Source organism: Pipistrellus hanaki, assembly GCF_964339955.1.
Source record: "Pipistrellus hanaki genome assembly, chromosome: 2".
NCBI classification, from domain to species: Eukaryota; Metazoa; Chordata; class Mammalia; order Chiroptera; family Vespertilionidae; genus Pipistrellus; species Pipistrellus hanaki.
Window position 1 is genome coordinate 78,225,753 of NC_140504.1, and position 25,138 is coordinate 78,250,890.

Sequence of the window (25,138 nt, forward strand, 5' to 3'; positions counted from 1 at the left end):
GGATTATAGAGATTTTCTTTGAGAAGGATTACTGCCAGTCTACTGGGGAGAATTCTTTTCTGCAATAAAATCGATCATTACTTCCCCGAGAGGATAGCTAAGATCAGCTTCACTTAGAATGTGGTACCCCAAAGAAAAACTTTCTATGCCTGTGGGAGCTGATGAGAAGTCTATGTGGTGATGCCATGTGAAGTCATCACTAAATTATTTCATTCCTTTATTTACCCACCCATGCACTCATATGTTCAGTAAACTGATAGTGAGCACTTTCAAGGTGCTAAGTTCCTAAGAACTGGTCTTAATTACCTTTGAGCTTAGCACTTTACAATTTAGTAGCTGATGTTGCCTTGTGAATTAGTTGTCCACATCTGTGTGAGTTTATGGACTAGTGAAATGTGACGTGAAATATGTTATAGTAGGAGGAGTGATAAAGTCAGTTGAGCACAGATGTGGTTCACCAAAAAGGGCTTTCTGTCCTTTGGCGGCCATCGATTTTTGGACTCATATCTCTAAAAGAATACTGTCTGCAACTGTCAGAAAAATCACTAAAATTTTCTGGCTTTGTATGTTCTCATAAGATGCTTTGCTACTATGTCTCTCCTATTACCTCTGTATCAAGAGCAGCTTATGAATATAGCTAAAGGATATATTTTACTGTCTAATGTCCCAAAATCACATATCTCAAATCACTAAAATCACTTTCAGCAAGAGGAAAAACATTTTACCCCCCAATGAGTTTATACAAATAGAAAATAACTGTTTGGAGGAGAATTTTGATAAATATCTAAGTAGAATATATTATGAATAAGGAAGAAGGTAAATATTTACCAGTGAGATTAACAACATGAGTTGTAGATTGTATTTATTTTTTAAAATCTTATTTCAAAAGGGGACCTAATATATGGTGACAGAAGATTTGACTTTGGTCAAATCTTATTCATAGAAATCTACACCCGAAACCTACATGATCCTATTAAAAATGTCAACCCATAAATTTAATAAAAGAATCAAGAGATCAGAAGGGAAATATTTAAAAACAAACAAAAAATTGTCAATGGATCATACTGTTGAAGGCAAGATTAAGGGTTGGATGGAAGGCAGCAATTTGGTTTAATTCATTTTGTCTCCTATGTTTATGATCCTTCTTTAAAAGAAAGTATTTAATATATATCCATGTTTCAATTAAAACATTTTAATTAAATTCTTTCTTTATAAATGTAATGCAATTTTATATAAAAATAAAATGTAAGTACTATAAACAAGTCAGAGAAAAACTTCAATCTGGCAATAAATTTAGTGATGGTAGTTTTTCTTAAATTCTTAATTTAATATTTTAACAATTTATGAATTCCTCCCTGCCATATAAGTAGGATTGTTTTCTCACTCTATATCTTTTGTTCTAAAAAAAATTACCATGAGTTTTTACCAGCTTATATTTTGATGGTTTATTAATAAATTATTTTGCTGAACAAATTTATTCAGCACAGAAATTACTTGAAATAAATATTTTAGAATAGTATAGCATTTACTATATAACAACAGTTTCACTAATTTTAAAATATTTAAAAAAATTAAATAAGATATTTTAAAAATAAAAAATCAAAATTAAAATGCATGACAATTGTTTATAATTTAGCTAAATTGAATAGAATATGTAATTATTAAGTACTTAGAATGACTAAAACCCAAATAAATAAATATTGATTGTTTAGAATGATTATCATATTTGGGTTTAATCCTAATATTGGTTGGAAATCTAGAATTTATATAATAATTTTATTCATTCAGCAAAATATTTTTTGCACTTTATGTGCTATTCCTTCTAGGTGGTGAGGATACAACAGTGAATAAAATAAAGTCACTGCTCTTATGGAGCTTTCATTCTAGTAGTGGTGAGATGAAAACCACAAATACACAAATAAATAGATATGTCAGATATAATGAATGCTATAGGAAAAAGAGAAGGCCAGGCAATACAGAATGATGAGGGTGAATGTGAAAATCAGGAATCAGGAAGGCTACCTCCGATGAGATTACATCTGACCAAATATTTGAGGAATAAGTCATGAGAAATATATGGGGAAAGATTATCCTGTGCCATCTGAACCACAACTGCAGAGTCTTAGGCAAGAGAATGTGTTTGAGGAATAACACAAAGGTCAGTGTAGATGCAGTGGAGTGAGACAGAAAGACAGAATGTAGAAAATGAGGTTAGAAATATGATCTGGAATAACATCATTTATGGTTGGAGAATATACTGAGGACTTGGACTTTAGCTAAGTAGAAAGATATTGGATGATTTTGAGACCTGACATAATCTAATTTGCATTTTTAAAGATAATCTTGATTAGGACCTCATGGCTTTGTAGAAACTAGATAGTAGAGAATAATGGTAGAATAGGACACGGGGCCAGGAGACCATTGCAATAACCTGCAATAGAGAAGATAGCAATTTTGGCTGGATTGTTGGTGTGAGTGGTGAAAAGTAATTTGGTTCTGGATATATATTAAAGGTCAAACCTTCAAGGTACATATAAACTTTCAAATATTTAACATAATGAGAGGTTTAAAGGCCATGAAATTTAGTATATCAACCTGCGGTTCTAAACTCTCTCATGCATTGCCCAAATATTATAATGTTCTTTTACTGTCCTATAATGAAATGCATCAATATCCCTAATAGAAACCAATAGAATGCTTCAATTATTATATACATGAAGGAATATGTATTTCAATATGTAAATGTTCAAGTACAAGTATAATTCTTGTTAAATCTTGCTCTTAAACATAGAATAATGTGGAATCTACAAATGAAGACTTATGCTGGGTATTGTATTGACAACTCAAATACCATAACTGAATAAATGGCATTGCCATCAGTAATAGTAATTTTCTAAAATGTTTAAAACTCTTGGCAAAGAGCCAGACAAAACAAACAACCTATCTTTGGTTGGCAAGACTTACGTTCTTGAAAAATTCAGTAAATGCTAAAATAGTACAATGCATATTTTGTGTTGATATATACACAAACTCAAATAGTTATAAGCATGAATATGCTACATAAGTATCCAGTATGGATTCTCATGGTTTGCAGGATATTGGATTTTTTAATTATTTATTTTGCACAACTATCCTGCATATTACAATGTCAGCATACTTTGTACTCATTGTGACAACTAAAAGTTTCCCCCACCCTACATTTTCCAAATGCCCTAGAGTGGAGCATAGAGTTCCCATTTAGAAATACTTGCACGGCTAAAGGAAAAAGGTCTGGGGCTTATAGAGATTGAGAAGAAGAGGAGAATCTAGCAAGGAGACTGAGAAAGAATCATAAGAAGGTAGGAGAACCAAGCCAGACTACTGTTCTGAAGGCTATTAGGAACATCTTCTTTTCTTTTTTTTAAGGAATGTCTTTCAAAGAGGGAATAGTCATTAGGGCAAAGTGACATGATTAGCTATATTAAGGAGAGAGTATACACTGCCTAAATCTGTACATGTTGCAAATTTATTTTACTTTAGGGAATGGTTTTTCTCTTCCTATAGTGGTGTTTTAATATGCCTATTATTTGGCCTCCATTAATAATTAGTAAATGAAAAATTTGCATGTTGAGTGATACAGTTTTACATGAGATTGCAACATGTTTCTTTAGTTTGCCTTTATAGGATTTCTTAATTGTTGTTTACCATCACTACTAACCTTTATTTTAGAACCCACACTATTTTCAAAATTGGAAAATAGGTAAAATTTTATGTATTGTGCTTCCTAACGACCTCAATTACTTTGGAATTTTGAAATAAAATATTTGTGTGTAATAACCAGAATGCTGGATGTACTGATTTCTCTTAATTTATATGAAGAATTTATTTATATTATTTATTCTATGTAGATATATTATTATACAATAAAATACACATATATTTAAGAACACTTAAACATATTCTAAGATTTTCTAGAGTAACTCACTTTTTAAAAACTATGCATTTTATGGCATATTGGCTTGAAGGACACATATTTTAATTGGATGTTTAAATTTAACAGAATAATATTGATTTTTTTGAACTTTAAAATACAGTCATTTAATTTTCAATCAAGTACTATTCCTTTAAAACACATTTTTATCACCTTTATAATCAGTTGGCATTTCAAATATATTGGGAAAAATTAATAATTACATTAAAATGATGTCTTTGGAAAATTGTTTACTGGAATATTAACAGGATTATTCAAAATTCGTATTTACTATGACATGCAAGGATATTTGGTTGTTTGATAATCTCTGTCTTTTGAATTGTAGGTCTCCGTGGAAGAATTGGAACAGAGTATTAGTGTAAAAATAGCTAGAGAAGCCATCATAAATATAAATAAGCCGGAGAGACTTTTTAAGTCTACAGTTGGATTTGTAGAAACAAAAGTATACTTTGCAGGCTTACCTCGGACACTGAAGAATACACTCATTAAGCCGGTAATGATCCAAGCTTTTTTAATTCATTCATCATGGATAAGTTCCTTTTGTCTGTAATATATTTGAAGATATTACAAAAGTCAAATGAAGTTATTTTATTGAACATACCAACTAACAACTTGAACATGGAAAAATAATATTAGTGGCCCTTGAAGTTACATTAAGGAAACAGAAAAATGAGTGTAGTGTTTTTGAGCCCATTTAACCTCAAGCAATTTTTATTATTTTTTATTTTTATTTCTGCACCAGAACTTGGAAAACATTTGTTACAAATAGTAGGGAAAGTTCTCACTATGCATTATAAAAAGGATAGCCATATATCAACTGCTATAAAAATGAAATAAGGTGAACATTATAAACAAACTGAACTATTTTCTTTTTTCTTTTTTCTTTTTTCTTTTTTTTAAATCTTCATCTGAGGATATTCTTCCATTGAAGTTTTAGAGAGAGTGGAAGACAGAGAGAAATGTCGATATGAGAGAAACACATCAATTGGTTGCCTCTCCTGCTTGAGGCCTGACTAGGGCCCCAGCCAGGGAGAAGCCTGCAACCAAGGTACATGCTCTTGACCAGGACTGAATCTGGGACCCTTTGGTCCACAGGCTGATGCTCTATCCACCGAGCCAAACCGGTTAGGGCTGAAATATTTCCTAAAAGATACTTCCTCTACTATCAGAGATCTGGAAAGGCCTCCTGGTCAGTCACTGGAAGCAATGCTTCACATAATTGATAAGCTTGTCTTCCACTTAGGGAAGGAGAACCACCTTTTCCTATACTTGCTTGCAGTGAAATAGAAAATTTTAAATTCTTAAGCTTCAATTCATGGCTAACATCATAATTGTACATATTTAGCCATTAAACATAATAGCTATTCATATATTTGAATCCCAAAATACATTATTTTATAGTCAGTTAAAGAGCTTTCTTAGGCCTTAAATTTGGGAGATAAGATGGGCATATAAGGTGGAACTTTTTTTATTTAAGAAATCTTTACTGGGAGTATGACTGCAGCTTGAAGTTACATACAGCAGATGATTTTCTGAACATGATGTTTTTCTGGTAACTGTGGAATAGGTTTCATGAAGGAGACTAGTCATTTTTCTTGGAGAGTTTTAAATATTTCACCTGTATTCATGGATCTGCCAATTGGACCTAACTTAAATATTTACTATTTTATATCTACTGGTATCTTTCACTCATGGCAATTCACAGTTACCCTAACTTAAAATATTTCTGTAATATGATATAAAACCTGAATTAGTTAACCCATGTCAGAGTGAATATACCTGTTCTTTGAAACTGATAAATCCAGACACTTTAACAATAAAGTAAATTATTTAAAAAGAATCAACTATTTATGACATAGCCACCACATATCTTCAGTCTGACTGGGTGCCATGATGAGGCTAAAGAATGGAAACACTTGAGGTCCTCTAATTGTATTTACCACACAGGTGTGTCTTGCCAATGCTTGAGTCTGATAGCAAGACAAGTCTGTGTGGTAAATACAATTAGAGAAAAATAGAAAGCAGCATAGAGCCCAGGGCCACAGCTAGAAACATATATGGAACTTGAGAGCAGGAAAGTTACCCCTGAATGACAGAAGAGGCATGTAGGGCTTGAAGTCTTAAAAATTATTAGGATTTTAATGGAGGTCTGTGATGGCTTAACTCACTTTACCTGGAAAAGACTATCCTTCTGAAGGACACTTTGAAAATAAAATTTTAGATAAATTCAGAATATTAAAATATTTTTTAAATGACATCGAAGAAAAGGTTTTCCGTCTAACTGAAAATCTATTTCTATAATCAGTTAAGCCACTATCAGTCTGACTTACAAGTTAAAAATGCACTCCTTGACGTATATTCTATTTTGTTAGATTAACCCTCGTCTAGATGGATGTATGAGAGGCTGGAATTTGATGAATCAAGGAACTGCAAAAGTAGATGAAATCGTTCAAGAAAGACAAAATAAGCATTGTTTTATCACTGTGGAGAAAGGTTCCTATTATCCTGGTTCTGGAGTTGCTCAATTTAGCATAGATTATAGTAAGTGATTTCCCGTTTTATCTCTCTTTTCTCATTAATGACTAAATTTATTCATTGACAAATAGCAGTAATTCCTTCAGTAAACTTTATGAGTGCCTACTTTTTTCCAAGCATAGTATTAAGCTTATTCATATTATTATATACTTTTTATAAAAATTTCCCCAGTATATTGAGGGAAAAATGTAGTTGAATATGCCTAAAGATTATTGGCACATAGCCTGATTAATTTTGGGTAAATTCAATTGAAAGTTTAATCATTTCTCAGTTGTATTGAGTCTACTAATTAATATAATTAAAAGGATGCATCTTCATTTCTAGTATTTTCATTTGCTTCTTTCTAAAAATTTACTCAAGTGTTGAGCGGCATAGGTTTTGTTGTTTCTGTGACTACTTTTCAAATTCCTTTAATATTATCTTGTGCTTAGGGTAGCAGCTGGTTAGACAGAGGTATTTTTTTAAATTGTTTATTGTTGAAAGTATTACATATGTCTCTTTTCCCCCCTAGTGCCCTCTGCTAGCCCCCTCCCACTGCCCAGCACAGGCCCTCACCCCCCTATTGTCTGTGTCCATTAGTTACGCTTATATGCATCCATACAAGTCTTTTGGTTGATCTCTTCTTTTGACCCCCTTCCACCTTCCCATGCTTTCCCTCTGAAGTATGATGGTCTGTTCGATGCTTCTATGTGTCTATTTTTGTTCATCGGTTTATGTTGTTCATTTTATTCCACAAACGAGTAAGATCATGTGATAATTATCTTTCTCCGACTGGCTTATTTTGCTTAGCATAATGCTATCCAGATCCATCCATACTGTTGCACATGGCAAGCATTCTTTCTTTTTTTTACAGCAGTGTAGTATTCCATTGTGTAGATGTACCACTGTTTTTTAATCCACTCAACTACTGATGGGCACGTAGGCTGTTTCCAAATATTAGCTATTATAAATTGTGCTGCAATGTACATAGGAGTGCATATATCCTTTTTGATTGATGTTTCTGATTTCTTGGATATAGTGCTAGAAGTGGGATTGCTGGGTCAAATGGGAGTACCATTTTTAATTTTTTGAGGAAATTCCATACTGTTTTCCACAATAGCTGCACCAGTCTGCATTCCTACCTGCAGTGCATAAGGGTTTCTTTTTCTCCATATCCTCACCAGCACTAGTTTTTGTTGATTATAGCCATTCTGATAGGTATGAGATGGTACCTATTGTCATTTTGATTTGCATCTCTTAGATTAGGGGTGTCGAACTCAATCAGAGAAGGGGCCAAAATCTAAAATCCAGCCTAAATCGCGGGCCGAATGGTTTACTGAACAGTCATAAACTGACAATGTTATAAACTGACAGCGGAGTGCAGTGATGACAGCGCGGTGCGGGCCACATTGCAAGGCCTGGCGGGCTGGATTTGGCCCGTGGGCCGTGTGTTTGACACATGTGTCTTAGATGATTAGTGACTTTGAGCATGTTTTCATATGCATCTTGGCCTTCTGTCCACTTTAAAAAAAATGTCTATTTAGGTTCTTTATCCATTTTTGATTGAATTTTTATCTTCCTTTTGTTAAATTGTATGAGTTCCCTATAAATTTTGGAGATTAAACCTTTATCGGATGTAACATTGGCAAATATGTTCTCTCATTCAATGGGCTCTCTTGTTGTTTTGTTGATGGTTTCCTTTGCTGTGCAAAAACGTTTTATTTTGATGTAGTCCCATTTATTTATTTTCTCCTTAGTTTCCATTGTCCTAAGAACTGTATCTGTGAACATATTGCTACGAGATATGTGTGATATTTTGCTGCCTATGGCTTTTTCTAAGATTTTTATGGTTTCTTGTCTTATGTTTAAAATTTATATCCATTTTGAGTTATTTTTGTGAATGGTGTAAGTTGGTGGTCTATTTTTATTTTTTTACATGTATCTGTCCAATTTTCCCAACACCATTTATTAAAGAGACTGTCTTGACTCCATTGTATTTTCTTGCCTTCTTTGTCAAATATTAATTGAACATACTGGCTTGGGTTGATTTCTGGGTTCTCTGTTATTTTCATTGACCTATATGTCTGTTCTTATGCAAGTACCAGGCAGTTTTGAGAACAGAGGCTGTGTAATATAGTTTGATATCTGGTATTGTGATCTCTCCTACTTTGTTCTTGTTTCTCAGGATTGCTGTGGCTATTTGGGATCTTTTTTTATTCCATATAAAGTTTTGGAGAATTTGTTCTAAGTCTGTGAGATATACCTTTGGTATTTTAATGGGGATTGCATTGAATCTATAGATTGCTTTGGGTAGTATGGACATTTTAATGATGTTGATTTTACCAATCCATGAACATAGTATATTCTTCCAATTGTTTATATCTTCCTCTATCTCTTTTTCAACATTCTGTAGTTTTCCCAGTCTTTTGCCTCCTTAATTAAGTTTATTCCTAGGTATCTTAATTTTTTTGTTGCAATGGTTTTTTTAGTTTCTCTTTCTGTGAGATAATTATTGGTATATAAAAATGCCATAGATTTCTGGGTGTTAATTTTGTATCCTGCTATGTTGCTCTAGAGGGGTTTTCTTAATAGCTTACCTGTCCTAAGGTTTAGGTATTCTCTCTCTTTCTCTTTCATTTTAACATATATTGGGTCGGCAGCTAAGTAATTGCGGATTTTTTAAAGAAAATCAAAGACAATTTTTTCATGGAACTAAATAACTTTATTCTGTAATGTATTGCCCATTTTGATCAATGACCTTTTGCCATCTTTCAGGCAGCATCATAATCCCACGTTCAAAAAACTTCTGGTTTTTATTAGCAAAAAACTGAATCAGGTACGATTTGACATCATCATCATTATTGAAATTTTTACCATTCAAGGAGTTTTGTAAAGATCGAAACAAAAAGTAATCAGATGGTGCAAGGTCAGGACTATATGGTGGATGTGGCAAAACATCCCAACCAAGCTCCATTAATTTTTGCCGAGTGACCAAAGTTGTGTGTGGCCTTGCATTGTCATGATGGAATACAACACCTTTTCGATTTGTCAATTCGGGCCGCTTTTCTTCAACTGCATTGTTTAATTTCGTTAGTTGTTCAATGTAGACATCAGAATTGATCGTTCGGTTGGGTGGTAAGAGTTCAAAGTAGACAATTCCTTTGTAATCCCACCAAACTGATAACAAAACCTTCTTTTGATGAATATCAGCTTTTGATGTTGTTTGAGTTGGTTCACCTGGCCTGCTCCACGATCTTTTCCGCTTGATATTGTTGTAAACAACCCATTTTTCATCGACAGTTATCAGTCGTTTTAAAAATGGATCATTTTCATTACGTTTCTTTAGCAAATCGCAGCTGCTAATGCGTTGCGTTAACTGTGATTCTTTCAGTTCGTGAGGAACCCATGTATCGAGTTTTTAAACATAGCCAAGTTGTTTTAAGTGATTTTCAATGCATGTATGTGATACATGAAGCTTCTCTGCAATCTCACGTGTTGTACTGTGACAGTCCGAATTGATTATTGCTTTGATTAGGGCGTCATCAACTTCAACTGGACGACCAGAGCGTTTTTTATCTTTGAGTGAAAAATCACCAGAACGAAATTTGGCAAGCCAATTTTGACACTGCCGTTCTTTTAAGGCTTCGTCACCATAAACAGCACATAACTTTTTATGAGCTTGCGATGCGTTTTTCCCTTTGAGGAAATAAAAAAACAAAATATGAGGAAAATGTTCCTTTTGATTTTCCATTTTTTAACGAACGCCAAACAAAAACTACAAAACAGATCAAAAAACTTTTTTTACTGATTAACAGCTGAATAGCCAACTATCAAATAACAAAATGTGTTTTACATTTGTACTACGTCTGCAAACCTAAAAATTCAACTGAAGCCATATATGTGTGAAACCCGCAATTACTTAGTTGCCGACCCAATATTTTTATTGATTTCAGAGATTAAGAGAGTAGGAGGGAGACAGGGAGAGAGGGAGAAAGAGAGAGAGAGAGAGAGAGAGAGAGAGAGAGAGAGAGAGAGAGAGAGAGAGAGAGAGAGAGAGAGAGAGAGAAACATCAATGATGAGTGAGAATCATTGATCAGCTGCCTCCTGTATGCCTCCTACTGGGAATCGAGCCTGCAACCTGGGCATGTGCCCTGACGGAGAATTGAACCATGATGTCCTGGGTCATAGGTTGATGCTCGACCACTAAGCCATTTTGGGCTGGGTTAGGTATTCTCTTTATGATCATCATCAGGAAAGTGTCTGTACATGGTCTAACTTCACCCAGTAGAGTGTTTTTACTCATTCCTTGACATTTGCTAGCCTCTTAGAGAGGTTGGTGGTAGTGGTGGTGGTGGTGGGGGTTTGGGGGGCGGGGGGACTATTCTCTATTGTTCTGGGAACAGATTCAGTCTTATTGTTACCAGGGAGATGATGAAACCTCGGTTTTTGTCTTGTTGAAGGAAATATTTTATTCGAAAGACAAAGTGTAGCAAAGTAAGTAAGGATTTATTGGCTGTAGCAAAGATATACCTAGGACAGTGAAACAAAGAAGGGCATAGAATAAGGAATAGGAAAGCCTGCCCTGGGATGCTTTGACTCACCGAGAAGTCAGAGAAAAGGGGTCTTGGAGACAGGGCATGGAGGTTAGCCCTGGACCAACTGCTGCTGCCTATTGCTCCTGTGGTTCCAAGTCTTGTGGGGTCCCTTAGAGGGAAGAAAGGCAAAGGGAATGGTGCATGTGTATTCCCTAGGGGGCAGGGTGTGCACTGGGTCCTTCATCCTGAGCTGTATTTATCTCTCTATTGCAGTTGAAAATCTTAGGGGAAGTCTCAGGGGAAGTTTTCAATAGAACATTCATCAACTTTCCAGGTGTGCCCTTTCAGGGTTGTGGTATTCACTGATTGGTTGGTGCCAGGGCAGGGGGTCAATGTAGCAGGTCCTGAGTCAGCCATGGCATCACTTGTCTGGTTTAGCTGCTTTTTGGGGCCTGGAGTTAAAATACAACTGAGGCCTAGATGTTATCTTTAGGAAGAAAAAGGTGGGGGGAGGGCGAGGTTTTAAAATTGCATGACCATCACTTTACTAGGGGAGGAAAGGTTACACTGGGGATGAGGTTATTTTTTTTCCAGTTTTGCTCCTTGTTAGGCATCTAGGGCTTTCTGCTCTCATGAGTGCCTGTACCTGCCCCATTGCCCTTGCTCTTCTCGTGTCTGTCTAACTGCCTATGTACAATACATTAGGTGAGTGTTGTATTCCTGGGGCTCAGGATTGGACTTTTCATTGTCTCTCTCTATCACAGCAGTGGGGAGATTTCTAGGATTCAGGTAATTTTTCTGTTTCTTTTTCATGGTAGATAGATGGTTTTTGTTTTCTTATTTCCATTCTATAATCTGTAAGTACATGCGTCTTCACATGTGTCCTAATGGTGACAGGTTTTCAACCTTTCCCCCATGCTTTAATGCTTTAGTTGTGTAGAAGGGACAAAGAACCATCTGGGTGGGACTTTGTGCCTATCCTGCTGGTTGCTGCTTCTCTTTCCCAGGCCTGCATTAGGAAAATGGCACTTTTTAATCTCTTTCTCTGCCCCCAGTTTTTCTCTTGAGCACCCAGTAAGGTATGTGTAGAAAGCCTGTGAATCGGTATGACTTTATCATGTTTCTGCAATTCCCAGAGCTTATTTATCACACCAGCTCCCACTAAAACTTTAGCAAGTTTTTAAAATTTTACCTAGTTCTAGAACCAAGATGATGGCATTGGTGAATACCAGTACTCACTGCCTGCCGCAACCACATCAAAATTACAACTAAAATATAGAACAACCATCATTCAGAACTGCCTGAAATCTGACTGAATGGAAGTCCTACAGCTAGAGAAGTAAAGAAGAAACCACATTGAGACTGGTAGGAAGGGCAATGGCGTGGACCGGCTTGTTCGACACCTAATGTGCACCATGTCTTTAATCAGGAGGGATATCTAGGCTTCAGAGGCCTTCAGTGGTCAGCAAGGACTCCCAGCCCCACACCAGACTCCTCAGCCCAGGGTTCCAGTGCTGGGAAGACAACCCCCCTTCCCCAAAAACTTTAGCTATAAAAACCAGCAGGGATTATGGCTGAGTGACAGGGAGGCTGCTGGAGTCCCAGGTGATTTCTCTTAAAGAGAAGCACGTGGACTTATTCAGATTCACTCCCTCTGAGCTCCAATGCTTGAGGCCGTGGCTTGGGAGGATCCAGGGACATATGGGAGGAACTGGATTGTCTGGTATCAGATCAAGAATTTGGGGACAGCTTTCTCCTAGACAGGAGTTCTTATAGGGGTCATTGTTCCTATGCTGAGACCTCCCCCTGAGGTCTCCATATCCAAATCTCCAACCTGTCTCACACTATTTGCTTCACAAAGGTGACTTCCTGAGATACCACCCACCAAATTTGCAGCCCCACCCAAGCTGTTTGCGGCAACTATTCCATATGAATAGCCTGTCCTGTATCAGGCTTCAGATTTTCCTAAAATATCACAAACAGGCATCAGCTGGCATACCTCTCAATAAGAAGCCCCAGTCCCAACACTAGCAGCAGCCTGCCTTGCTTAACAGCTTGGCCGCTCCTGGGCACTTCTAAGGCCAACACAAGAAGCAGCCATCTGCAGATCAGTCTGTAGCTCCTGATAGGTGGTTCTTGACAGGGCATAGACTTTGCACCTCCAAAAGGGCCCCAGAGCCAATGCATCCAGGGGACAGCTTCAGATCATGATATATCACAGCTTTATGCATCCATGAGCAACACACTCAAGGGTCAGACTAAGTGAGCACCAAATCCCCACTGAAGCAAGTCCTGTTCCATAGGGGTGTCTCCAGCATAGCAGCTCTTCTGCTGTAGTTGCAGCTAGTCCTCACAGACAATTGGTCTGGGGGTCAATTCCTCCAATTGGCCTGGGAGTCAATTCCATCAACAACAATCAAGGCTAACTACAATAAAACTGCACAAAGTTGACACTGGTGTGCACTAGAGTGCCCATCTCAGGTAACTGGGGAGGATGAGCCACTGGGTCCTATAGGACACCTACTTCAGAAGGCCACTCTTCCAGTTCCAGGAGACATAGCAGCTCTACCTAATACATAGAAACAAACATAGGGAAGCAGCCAAAATGCAGAGACAAAGAAACAGGTCACAAATGAAATAACAGAAGACATCTCCAGAAAAAGAACTAAATGAAATGGAAATAAGCAAACTACTAGATGCAGAGTTCCAAACAATGATTATAAGGATGCTCAAGGATCTTAATGAGAGCTTCAAGGGACTTGGTGAGATCTTTAAGAGTCTTAGTGAGAATTTCAAGGAAATTAGAACATCAAAGACACGAAAAAATAATAATTGATAGGGATTCAACAGTAGAGGATGCCGATAATAAAATCAACAATTTGGAATATAAGGAAATAAAAATTACCCAGTCAGAAGAGAAAAAAAAAAAAAATATGAAGAGAGTGTAAGGAGCCTTGGGACTTCAAGCATACTATTATTCACATCATGGGGGTACCAGATGGAGAAGAGAGAGAGCAAAATGTTGAAAACCTATTTGAAGAAATAATGACAGAAAATTTCCCCTACCTGGTGAAATAAATAGACTTACAAGTCCAGGAAGAATAGAGTCCCATACAAGAGGAACCCAAAGAGGCCCACATCAAGACACATCATATTTAAAATGCCAAAGGATAAAGATAAGGAGAGAATCTTAAAAGCAGCAAGAGAAAAGCAGTTAGTTACCTATAAGGGAGCACCCATATTACTATCAGCTGATTTCTCAATAGGAACTATGCAGGCAGGAAAGGATTGGTAAGAAGTATTCAAAGTGATGAATAGCAAGGACCTACAGCCAAAATCACCCTACCCAGCAAAGCTGTCATTTAGAATTGAATGTGAGATAAAGAGCTTCACAGACAAAAAATAAATTAATTAATTAATTAAAAAAAAAAATAAAGCTCATGGAGTTCATCACCACCAAACCACTATTACATGAAATGTTGAAGGGTATTCTTTAAGAAGAAGATGGAGAATGAGTAAAAAAGATTAAAAAAAAAATGAACAATAAGATGGCAATAAATACATATCTATCAACAATTGAATCTAAAAATAATAAATGAAATGGGAATCTAGTGAACAAAATAAACTGATGAATAAAATAGAACCAGAGGCATGGAAATATGGAATAAACTGACAAATCTCAGAGGGAAAGGTGATTGGACGGCAGGAAGAGATTAACAAAAAAACAAAAACAACATATGCATATATGCAGTACCTATGAACACAAACAATAGGGTAGTAACCCAGCGCGAACCAAGTGGATAGGGGGCAATGGGAGAAAAGGAGGAACATCTGTAATACTCTCAACAATAAAGATAACATTTTTAACCTAAATTCTTCTTACCAAATTGTATAGTATTCAATGTTTGCGTTGGTAAGTGAGTACTCCCATCCTGTCCCTCCTGTCTTTCTTTAGGTTTCAGTTAGGTGCTCTGCCAAGAAAAGTGTTATTATGCAGATAATTGGGCTCTTGATGTTGTAAGGGTGGGGACAGTGCTCTTTCCAGTTTTCCACAGTCTAAATAGACTTGCCAGACTGATCCCAAGCTTTTACCTTTGCAAATAACACTTCCATGAGTATCCTTGGACATACATCTTTGTACATTTATGTAATTAAGTCTTTAGGACATTCTTAGATTATTTCTCTTAGAGGGTATGCCATTGTATACTTCTTACTGTTTGATCAGATTTTCTTCCAAATATTTTTGTCAATTTCTACTTCTACCAACAGAAAAAAACAGGTTTATGCTTGAGATTTCTTTTCAATTGGATAATTCATAAGTTAAATCTTATACATAGTTTTAAATAGTATTATTCCAATTTTTACTAAAGTCGAGTATCTCTCTATATGGTATATCTTAATTATTTTATTGGGTTCTTTGCCTTTTTCTGTCTTATGAGTTCATTCTTTAAGCTACTAAGAACTTACATTATAAAGTTAGTGTTAACCTAATATCTCTGCTTTAAGAAAACATTGTATTTTAACTGAGTTTATGTGCAACCTGAAATAGACTTACTACAGTTTTACAGAAGAGCCTTATACCAATACTTCCTTTTTTTTTTTAAACATAAATTAATACAATGCTTTAAACTTTTATTTCTGTTATGTAAATAAAGGCTTTTTTTTTTTCTTTTTTGTTAATTCTCACCCAAGGATGTTTTTGCACAGATTTTTAGAGAGATTAGAAGGGAGAGGGAGATACAGAGAGAAAGAAACATTGATGGGAGAGAGACACATTGATTGGTTGCCTCCTGCACATACCTGGAGCAGGCCACCGATTGAGCCTGCAACTAAGGTATGTGTCCTTGACTGGAATCGAACTGCTGACCTTTCAGTCTAGGGGCTGATGATATCCAATGAGCCAAACTGGCTAGAGTTAAAGGATTTTTTTTTTTTTTTTTTAATGTTTAAAGTGCATTTGGTGACTGAATACAGGAAAATAATTGGCCCACAACAATTTTTTTAAAGAAAAAAAAAATTCAGAAAAAGAAGAAAATAAGAATTATATTGTATCAAAAAAAAAAAAAAAAACCCACAAAAAACCCAAAAACAAAAACAAAAAGCAAAACACCACACCTTAATAAGTAATTAGTTTTTTTATGGGTAATTTGAAAGAGATCTACTTTTAAATTAATATTTAATTTTACATTATAGTTTCTGAGCATTTGCATGTTCATTTTAGTTTGACTTTGTTATTGCCTTAAATTTACTTAATTCAAAATGATTATATATAATATATATTTTCTCTTAAATAGAAATTGAACTATTATAATGAAAAAATATAATAGCATTAGATGTGGCTAAATGGAAGAACATATTGTTAAAGGAAAATTATTTCCTCCATTCACATTCATCCTTTCAAAACCTTTAAGTTGTATTTGAGTTATTGCTATATTTTACTTTATTAAATGAGGAAAATTGCATTCAGATTCTGAACTAATATTTTTAGGAATCAAACAATTTTGGAAACATTAATTCAAGAAATATGTGTTGAGTGACTTCTATGGAAAACACATTGATGGTAGAGAGCTTGCATTGTAGTGTGGTAGGCAATTAACCTAGTAATTAAGAAAAAGAATATTAGGTATTATGCAAGAGAATAACAGAAGAGTCTCTATCAAATCTTAAAGTTAGCTGTTGATTTAAGAGTATTTCCCTATTATCAAACTCCCCAACTCCTCTATGCATAGAAATCACATTTTACCTTTCTATTGCTCTAACCTCACCTCTTTATGGATGGGAAGTGGTGATCTTGTGATGGTAGCTATACCCAAATTTTCCCTCAGATATATTACAATAAAGATGCTGAATTTCCTTCTAAATGTGTACTTTAAAATATGACCACTCTAAGATTTGATCATTGGTGAACGTACAAAGCAGAAGGAAGAGCTGTTAAAGAGCAAACAGGAAAAATTCATAATCTTAAATGCCACTGTCCGGAATTCCACTCTGGGAGGTACAGAAAGCTTAGGCTTCGTTTATGTGTTTCTTTCCTGCATTAATTTTTCTCTGTGTTTTGTTTTGCCTAGGTTATATAGATTATTGAGCAGGGAGAACTACAATCTCTAGTGTCACACAAAAACGGCTTTGAATAGTAATAGGAATTTAATAATTCCTTCTGGTGTCCTTTGACCCTAATTTTTGTTTGTTTGTTTAAACAGGTAATATATCCAACCCTGATGCTTGGCATGTGGATGTGTTTTTGAATATTCGTCCATCCACGGGCACTGGCGTTATGTTTGCCTTGGTTTCAGGTGACACCGTGCCTTTTGCCTTGTCCTTGGTGGACTCCTCCTCTGAGAAGCTTCAGGTAACTTGATTCTAACCCTTTATTATTCTTATTTTTTGTTTTTCTTTTTAAGTATATTTGTGTTGATTTCAGAAAGGAGGGGAGAGGAAGAGAGAGATAGAAGCATCAATAAATAGAATCATTGATCTGTTGCCTCCTGCACGTCCCACCCTGGGGAATGAGCCTGCAACCGGTGCATGTGCCCTGATCAGGAATCAAACCATGGCTTCCTGGTTCATAGGTCAGCGCTCAGCCACTGAGCCATGCTAGCCGGGCTATGATCCTTGCTTTTTATTTAAATCTGTAAAATGGATATATTAGCAGTCTTTACATCAAAGTGCTATTCTAATGATTAAATGAGATTGCTGATGTAAAGTATTTGATACAATCTCTAGCACATCATTCAGGACTCAATAGATGTCCATTATTGTTACTTTTTTGTTGGCTTATTTCTGAGATCTGAACCAAGACATAAGGGTGAGAAATTGAAAAGCTTTATTGCATGTAGCTAAGATTAAGCAGACTCACACACAGGCTGCTCGGAGCCTTTTCAGAGTACTTAGGGATCCACCCTTATTCAGAATTTTGGAGGAATCATGGGAATTAGTCTGAACTGGCATAATAGAAGTGAGTCTGACTGCAATCTGCTCTCAGCTATTCAGTGCCTAATTATAATGCTTGTGCTTTCTGGCACACTTAATCTTTTCTCTCACGAGTAAATTAGGAAAGACTAGAGAAAACTAAAAGCAGTTCACGTGGCTTCTTGCTGGCAATTCTGGTTTAAAATTAGGAGGCAGAACAGGAAAAACTCTTACTTCAAAGGAAACATGAGACTTATCAGAAGATCTGTATTATTCAGCTTTCTCTTAGAGGCTAATAGCTCTGTTCTCATATCGTCTGCTGTGGGTTCCAACGAGTCACAGCAAGAAGCTTACATTTGTGCCAAGATTGGCATGGATACTCTCCGGGGCTTTTAGAAAGAGATATATAATTGAGTAATGTCTGTAGTAATAAAAAGGTGTTGTTTGCAACTTAAAAGATAACTTGGAGGAGTTTCTGATGGTTAACTGTAAGCAACCTAAAAAGATCCTGCTGAGTTTTTATCTCTAAGCTATCACCACAAGAGCTTACCATACTGAGATTTCAGCTTTTTGTTTGCTTGTTTTGTGTGTGTGTGTATGTGTGTTTTGTGTGTGTGTGTATGTTTTTATTTTATTTATTTATTTTTATTTTAACAAAATGGAATTCCTATCTTTAACATTAAGTCCATGTGGTAGAGATTAAATCCTGCTGGCCATGCCTTTGATATTTATGTCATCCCCTTGCCATTGGTCTCCATGGCTCCCTGTTTTGGCATGTCAGGTTGCTTTCTCAGGATCTGTGTACTTTGTTTTATAATATTATTCCACATGTTACTGATCATTCTGGAACATCTTTCAGCTAACCATCTTTAAGTCTAAACAAGTTCAAGGATCTGAAACGTATATCACAGTAACAGATCTTCTTGAATAACCTGTATTTGAGATGTATAGACTTAACACAGGCATCTTGGATTCCTGAGTAGACACTTTCGACTCTCTGATGTCTGGGAAGTATGATAGGACTGCATCTCCCTAGTTTTGATTTTATTTTCTCTCTTAGCATTAACATTTCCTGTCTACGTATATAAGCTATTATGCATAAATCACACTCAACAAGTTGAGTACTTTTGTGTATCAGTAGTTCGAAAAGTTCAGCAAAATAAATATATGTTCTCTTTTGAGAATCATCTGTTAAATACTCTGTAAATTACAGCTGGTGATCCCTGTTGTTTCTCTCTCCAGGTTTCCTCATTTACTTTTCCCCAAGTCTATTAGATTGCTTGGGTGACACAAAAATATCTAGTCTTACTAAAGCACTTGACGTTTTCCAAGTCTTTTTTCCTAACTAATAGTGATTCAGGGTCTTTATTTTTTATATGCAAGTCTTGAAGTAAAGAAGGTTCATTGATAGAAAAATGTTGCTTAAGACACTACTTTAGGTTCCAGTTGTTAGTATCACAACTCTGATGGTTTATTGAATTTTCAGAAGTCACCATACATTTACATCTTAGCTAAACCTGAAGTTTATAAAACTAATGTATATTCTAAAATTATGATTATTACTAGAGGCCCAGTGCACAAAATTCTTGTATGGGTAGGGTCCCTAGGCCTGGCCGGCGATCAGGGCCAATCGGAGCCTTCCTGCTGCCGGCTAGGGCCTTCCTTCTCTGGCTGTCAGCAGGGGCCTTCCTTCATTCCGAGCCACCCTCTGGTGGTCAATGCATATCATAGCAAGCGATTGAACTCCCAGTCTTCAGGTCGAACTCCCAAGGGGACACTTTGTATCTTAGCCTTTTATATATATAGATAATAAGTATTGTAGTATTTTTTTTTTCATTTAAATTTGGAGGCTCTATCATACATTTTTTCTCATTGGAATTCAGTTCCAAAAACTCTAAATCATTCTTAAGTAGTATTCCCATCAGTACTTGCTTATACTGAGTCTGCCTGTTCTTTAGGATATCCTGGTATCTGTTGAAAATACAGTAATATCCCGGATAGAGTCCTTAAGTCTGTGTTCCAGTCAGCAATCTCATCTGGAATTCAGACTCAACAGAACACATCTGGTGCTGTTGACTCCAGTTAAAAATGACATCATCTACTCTGAAGATCTTCAAAGAGAATTTGGCATCTTGGACAAAGCAATGAAAGGAACAGTTGCCACTTACCTGGGTGGCCTTCCAGGTATCTGCTTACTTTTTCTTCAGTTTTAAAAAGTGTATTTTTAATCACAGTGGTAGTTGTTAGGGTCATCGAAGGAAGAACGCACGAGGCCAAAGTGGTGAGGGATTATGAATTTATTAGGTCATCTGAATACCAGATGTGCTTAGCCCCCAAATGATGCCAGCACCCAGGGACAGGGAGTCAGAGATTTTTAAAGGACTCTAGGTGGTGTTTTTCTGGGCAGAGAATTCTCTGTGCAGGTCTGGATCCTGGGAAAGACCAGAAGGGAGAGATAATGGTCTTAGCAAGTGGAATGTGGTCTAAGGGGAAGGGAATGTGCCTTTTGAAGTGGCCTAAAGGTCAGTTCCCAGGGGAGGGGTAGCGATTATTTGATCAAACCTAACAATAGTATTTTAAATAAATAATTTTAGTAAAAGGACATCAGAAAGGAAAACAGAATCCTTGTATCCATTATTCTTTTCTTCATGGCTTGAATGGACATTTTATTGTACATTTTTGTTTATTTTTTAAAATGTGAACTGAAACTAACCACATTTTGCCTCATTTGGCTATCCTAGCTAGAATTTATTATTTCATTTCATCCTCATAATAGTCTTGTGAATTTAATATTTATTCTTAACTCATCCATTCTTCACTCAGTATTTCTTAAGAACCTACATCCTAGCCACTAGGAATACAGTAATATTAAGGGTTTTACAATCTAGTGACAGAAGCAGACATTAAACAAGTAATTAGAAAAATTTAAAAAAATAAAATTGTCCTAATTTAGTCTCCTTCCATTACCATTTATTTCCCCTTTACCTTCTTCTACTTCTCCCCACCCAATATATAAATCTGATATTTGAAGGATTAAAAGACTTTACTTAGGTGGTGGAGGTGGGGATTAGCATTAATATGCAAATAAAATGATCTGTGTGCTGGAAAAGGGGTTGACGTGCTTGAGGAATGTAGAGATCAGTATGGAGAAAGCATACTGAGCAGGGGATGGCAGTGCAGGATGAGGCTCTGCACTGGGTGGGGGTAGGGGTGAATTAGGAGGTTTGTAGTCCTAGGACAGGGTCTGGAATCTAATTTTAGGAGCTATGAAAGTCATTACAAAGTTTTAGACAAACAAGTTGTATATTATCAATATAGCACCCTGTATAATGGATGGGGATGGACACATGAGAGGCAAAAATGAACAAGATGAGTTGGACTACCTGAAGTAGTCCAGATGAAGGTGCAGTATTAATAACAGCAGCAATAACTGTACTACCTGTTCATAGTACTTCAAATGTATCCACTCATTGAATTTTTGAAATAGTTTTATGAGGTAGGTACTATTATTACCCCATTTTACAGATGAGGAGGCTGTTGAACTATGCTGATGGCAATGGAGATGGTATACAGTTATTAGACTGGAGATGTATAAGATAAATTAAATTAATAGGATTTAATAATTATAAGATCTCCTAGGTATCTGGTACGAGCAGTAGCATGGGTGGGGAATTCACACCATAATGGAGAAAAAGCAGGTTCCTCTTTAATTTTATATTAGGAAATATGAAATTGGCATAAATATTTTAATTTAAAAGGCCAAAAAAAATTTGGAGCAGAAAGTTCTTTAAAAGAATTTTCAAATACTTTTGCAGGTTACTCTTATGGGGAGAATTCTGAGTTCGATGTCTGGACTTTAGTAACCTTCATTCCATTACTTTAACAGATCAGGATCTTCATTTCCCGTATATGGAATTTTTATCTGGCTTTTGGAGGAATAGAAATAAATAGGCTCTAACAGTTATAGGTAAATAGATAAAGATAGCTAAGTATTTTGGCTGATTAATAGGAAGTTACTTAAGTTAGTATGGTTAATTATTAGAAATTATAATTAGAGTTCAAATGAATAAATTCTACATCGAAACCCACTACTACTTCATTCACAAGTTATTTGAATGCAGTTTTCAAAATAAGTAAAATTATGAAAACTCCAGTAGTTCCAGGGCTTTGGCAAAGCTGCACTGAAGACTGACTTCAGGCAAGATGGGTTTAGAAAAAAGTGAGGAAAAATTAAGGGGAACAGAACATTGAGATATTAATAGTGTATGTCACCTATGAGATGGGTAAATTATAATTGTTGTGCAAAATTGGCATATTAAATTGCATGTTATGAATTAAAAATTAGGGAAAATTGATCATCCTGAGATTTTTTTTTATAATAGTGTCATAATCTATAGTGCTCAACCACAGTTAAAAGGATTTCTTAATAAATATAAGCCCACAGAAAAGTATATTGTCAAGTTAGAGGTAGAAAATTTAAAGTATATATATATATATTTGCTTAAGGTATTGAGGAAAAAGAGTAAGGACTGAGAATATCTATTGGGAATTAAGATTCATGGAGCGGAGATGCAAAAAAAAAAAAAAAAAGCAATAGAGAGATAGATATTTTTACAATGAACCATAGTTCTTAGGAATCCAAGGATGTTACTACATATTAAATTTGATAAAGAGAATGAAAGTGTAGAAAGCCCCAAAGGCCATAAACTGTTCACTGAAGTATCATTAAAATGGTTATTTTTTAGAACCAAACATTACATAAAAGTGAATTCCCTATCATGATCTGCCAATGTGTGCTCAGCAAGAAACTATTTCTTTGGAAAATAAAGAAATTTGCTTTAATCCCAGTAATAATAAAAGAAACATATTTATCATGGCATTTAAAAAAGATTTCTAAGTCACTATAATTTAGAGTTGAAAAAGTGATTTAACAATACTTAAACTGTTGCTCAGACTGAAAGAGACAATAATGAAGTTCAACATTATAAGTAAGAATGTGCTCATTTCTCTCAAGTGTGTTTATCTTAGGTTTGGGTGGAACTGATTGTGTTTATGAAATGAAAGGAACTCATGTATGCTGAGTTCAATGCTATGCACAGTGCCTTATACACATAGGACTCTCTTATATAAATTCATTAAATAGAATTACATAATTAACTTTTCCTTTAGGGGTAGAATTTGGTCGGGAATGGGAAGTTTGAGTAATTCCTCTAAGTGTAAGTAAATAAGATGGTAAAAGTCTTGGACTAATTTTTTAATATTCTCTTTTAGCAGGTGTTCCATTCAACGCAGCACCAGTGACTGCCTTTTTTAATGGCTGCATGGAAGTGAATGTGAATGATGTGCAGCTGGATCTGGATGAAGCCGTTTCTAAACACAATGATATTAGAGCTCACACATGTCCATCCGTTTTGGAAAACAAAAAGACCCCTTAAGTCATCTTTTCTCTGCTGATACCATCTTTTTCCTGGGAGTAATTAACTTACATTTCAATAATAGTTGAAGGGTTTTACTTATGATGGGCAGACCTTAATTATTTTATGGTACTTAGTTTGACCTTCTTGGAATTTTAAAGCAGTCCTTTTTTGAGAAAACAAGATTCTCTTGTGATATTAAATCACACTAAAAAGTTCTTACCTCTGTTGCTATTTAGAAATTAAATAATGAAAAACATAAGAAAATTAATTTGAATTTTCGCTACAAATGACATATCTTCATTTTTATATTTGTAAAGGTAAATTTTAATTGTGTCATTATGAACTAGTGCCTAAATATCTAGTTTTCTTGGAAGGCAAGGAAGTAAACCTAAACAAATATTCCTGAGACTCTGTACTATTGATCATAGCAGATACTATCTTGTTTTTGTTTCTTCCAATGAAAGCAGAAGAGACAGTGACCTGTTAATTTGAACTGAGTGGGAGGCCTCACAGCTTTATTCCAAAACAACTCCTCAGGGGCACCAGCTTCGGCTTCACCTTCCTTTCACCGGCTTCACATGTGAGCCAGTGGTTTTACTGAATTAGAGAACAAGTGGACACATTTTCAGACAGCGTCACCAGAATCTTACCAGTTACTAATTGGATTCCATGAGGATGAGCTACCAGATTGTGTTGGGGTGGGTGTGGAAACCAGGGGTACATTCCTTAAATTTTACTGTGCTGGTCACACAAGCTCCAGGTTAGAAAAAGTAGAACTTAATGATGGAAAGAATGAATGATTCCAACTTTAATTACCTGAATAAGTTGCCAGAATGTTACTGTTTATTGAAGGACAAAGGGAACTATGAAAACTAAAATAGATTTTAATGAAAATTATCAACAGAGGGACATAGTTAATATTGTGTCTTTGGAGAAAGTAGTTTTATCATTCCTAAACCTCTGATTCACATTAAGAATGTATCTTATGTTTCATTGACAGTTTTAGAGAATAAACTATTTTTTCCCCACTGTAGGTATTTTGTATCATGTAAAACATAATAAATTGCTGTATATTTTTAAAATTTATATGAATGATGTCTATATTCTATCAACTCTTTGAACAAAACATAAAATTTTAGACCTGGCCAGATAGCTCAGTTGATAAGAATATTGTCCTGATACTCTAAGGTTGTGGGATTGACCCCTGGTAAGGGCACAATACACCCATCAACCAATGAATGCATAAACATGTGAAACAACAAATCTCTCTCTCTCTCAACAATCAATACATTTTTAAAATTGCTTAAGCATCAATATAAAATTACATAGTATGCATGCAACTCTTCATACAGCACAGTAGTTCTTTAGTTCAAAGATAGATAAAGCTCAAATATCTGATGAATAGTTATGGCTGCATTGTACACTAGAGCTGAGAAAGGAAGAAAAGCAAAAGTCGCATGTATTAAGTGTTTGCCAGAAATTGTGCTAGACCAACTTAATGGTTGTAATTTTTCTCCCAATTATTGTGGGTAATAAATTTCAAGCAACTACTGATAATTGCTTTGGTGTAAAAAGACTAAGGAAGTGGAGTGGTGGTTTGTGTAGCTCAGTTGGAGTGTCTGAGGGGTGTACACTGGAGGCAACTGGTGGATATTTCTCTCTCTCCCTGTCCTTTTCTCCAAAGTTAGTAAAACATATCCTTGGATGAGGATTTTTAAAAAATAAGGAAGTAGAAAAACTGAAAGTATATGAAGAGGAAAAAAAAAAAAAGAATGGAAGAAAGGGAAAAATT

General features: G+C 35.5%; 1 protein-coding gene across 2 annotated transcripts in view; it reads left to right on the plus strand.

The window, feature by feature from the left end:
- PROS1 (protein S) overlaps positions 1-24,432 on the plus strand; it is a 74,126-nt gene extending 49,694 nt beyond the window's left edge. The window contains exons 11-15 of one of the 2 annotated variants that reach the window (XM_084874309.1): positions 4,296-4,463; positions 6,343-6,511; positions 17,221-17,369; positions 19,888-20,113; positions 23,204-24,432. In XM_084874309.1, coding sequence (XP_084730435.1) covers positions 4,296-4,463; positions 6,343-6,511; positions 17,221-17,369; positions 19,888-20,113; positions 23,204-23,364 — 873 coding nt within the window. In that variant the 3' untranslated portion in view covers positions 23,365-24,432. Of the gene's footprint in view, positions 1-4,295; positions 4,464-6,342; positions 6,512-17,220; positions 17,370-19,887; positions 20,114-23,200 lie in introns of both variants that reach the window. The other variant, XM_084874308.1, reaches the window with a different exon arrangement.
- The last annotated feature ends 706 nt before the right edge of the window (positions 24,433-25,138 follow it).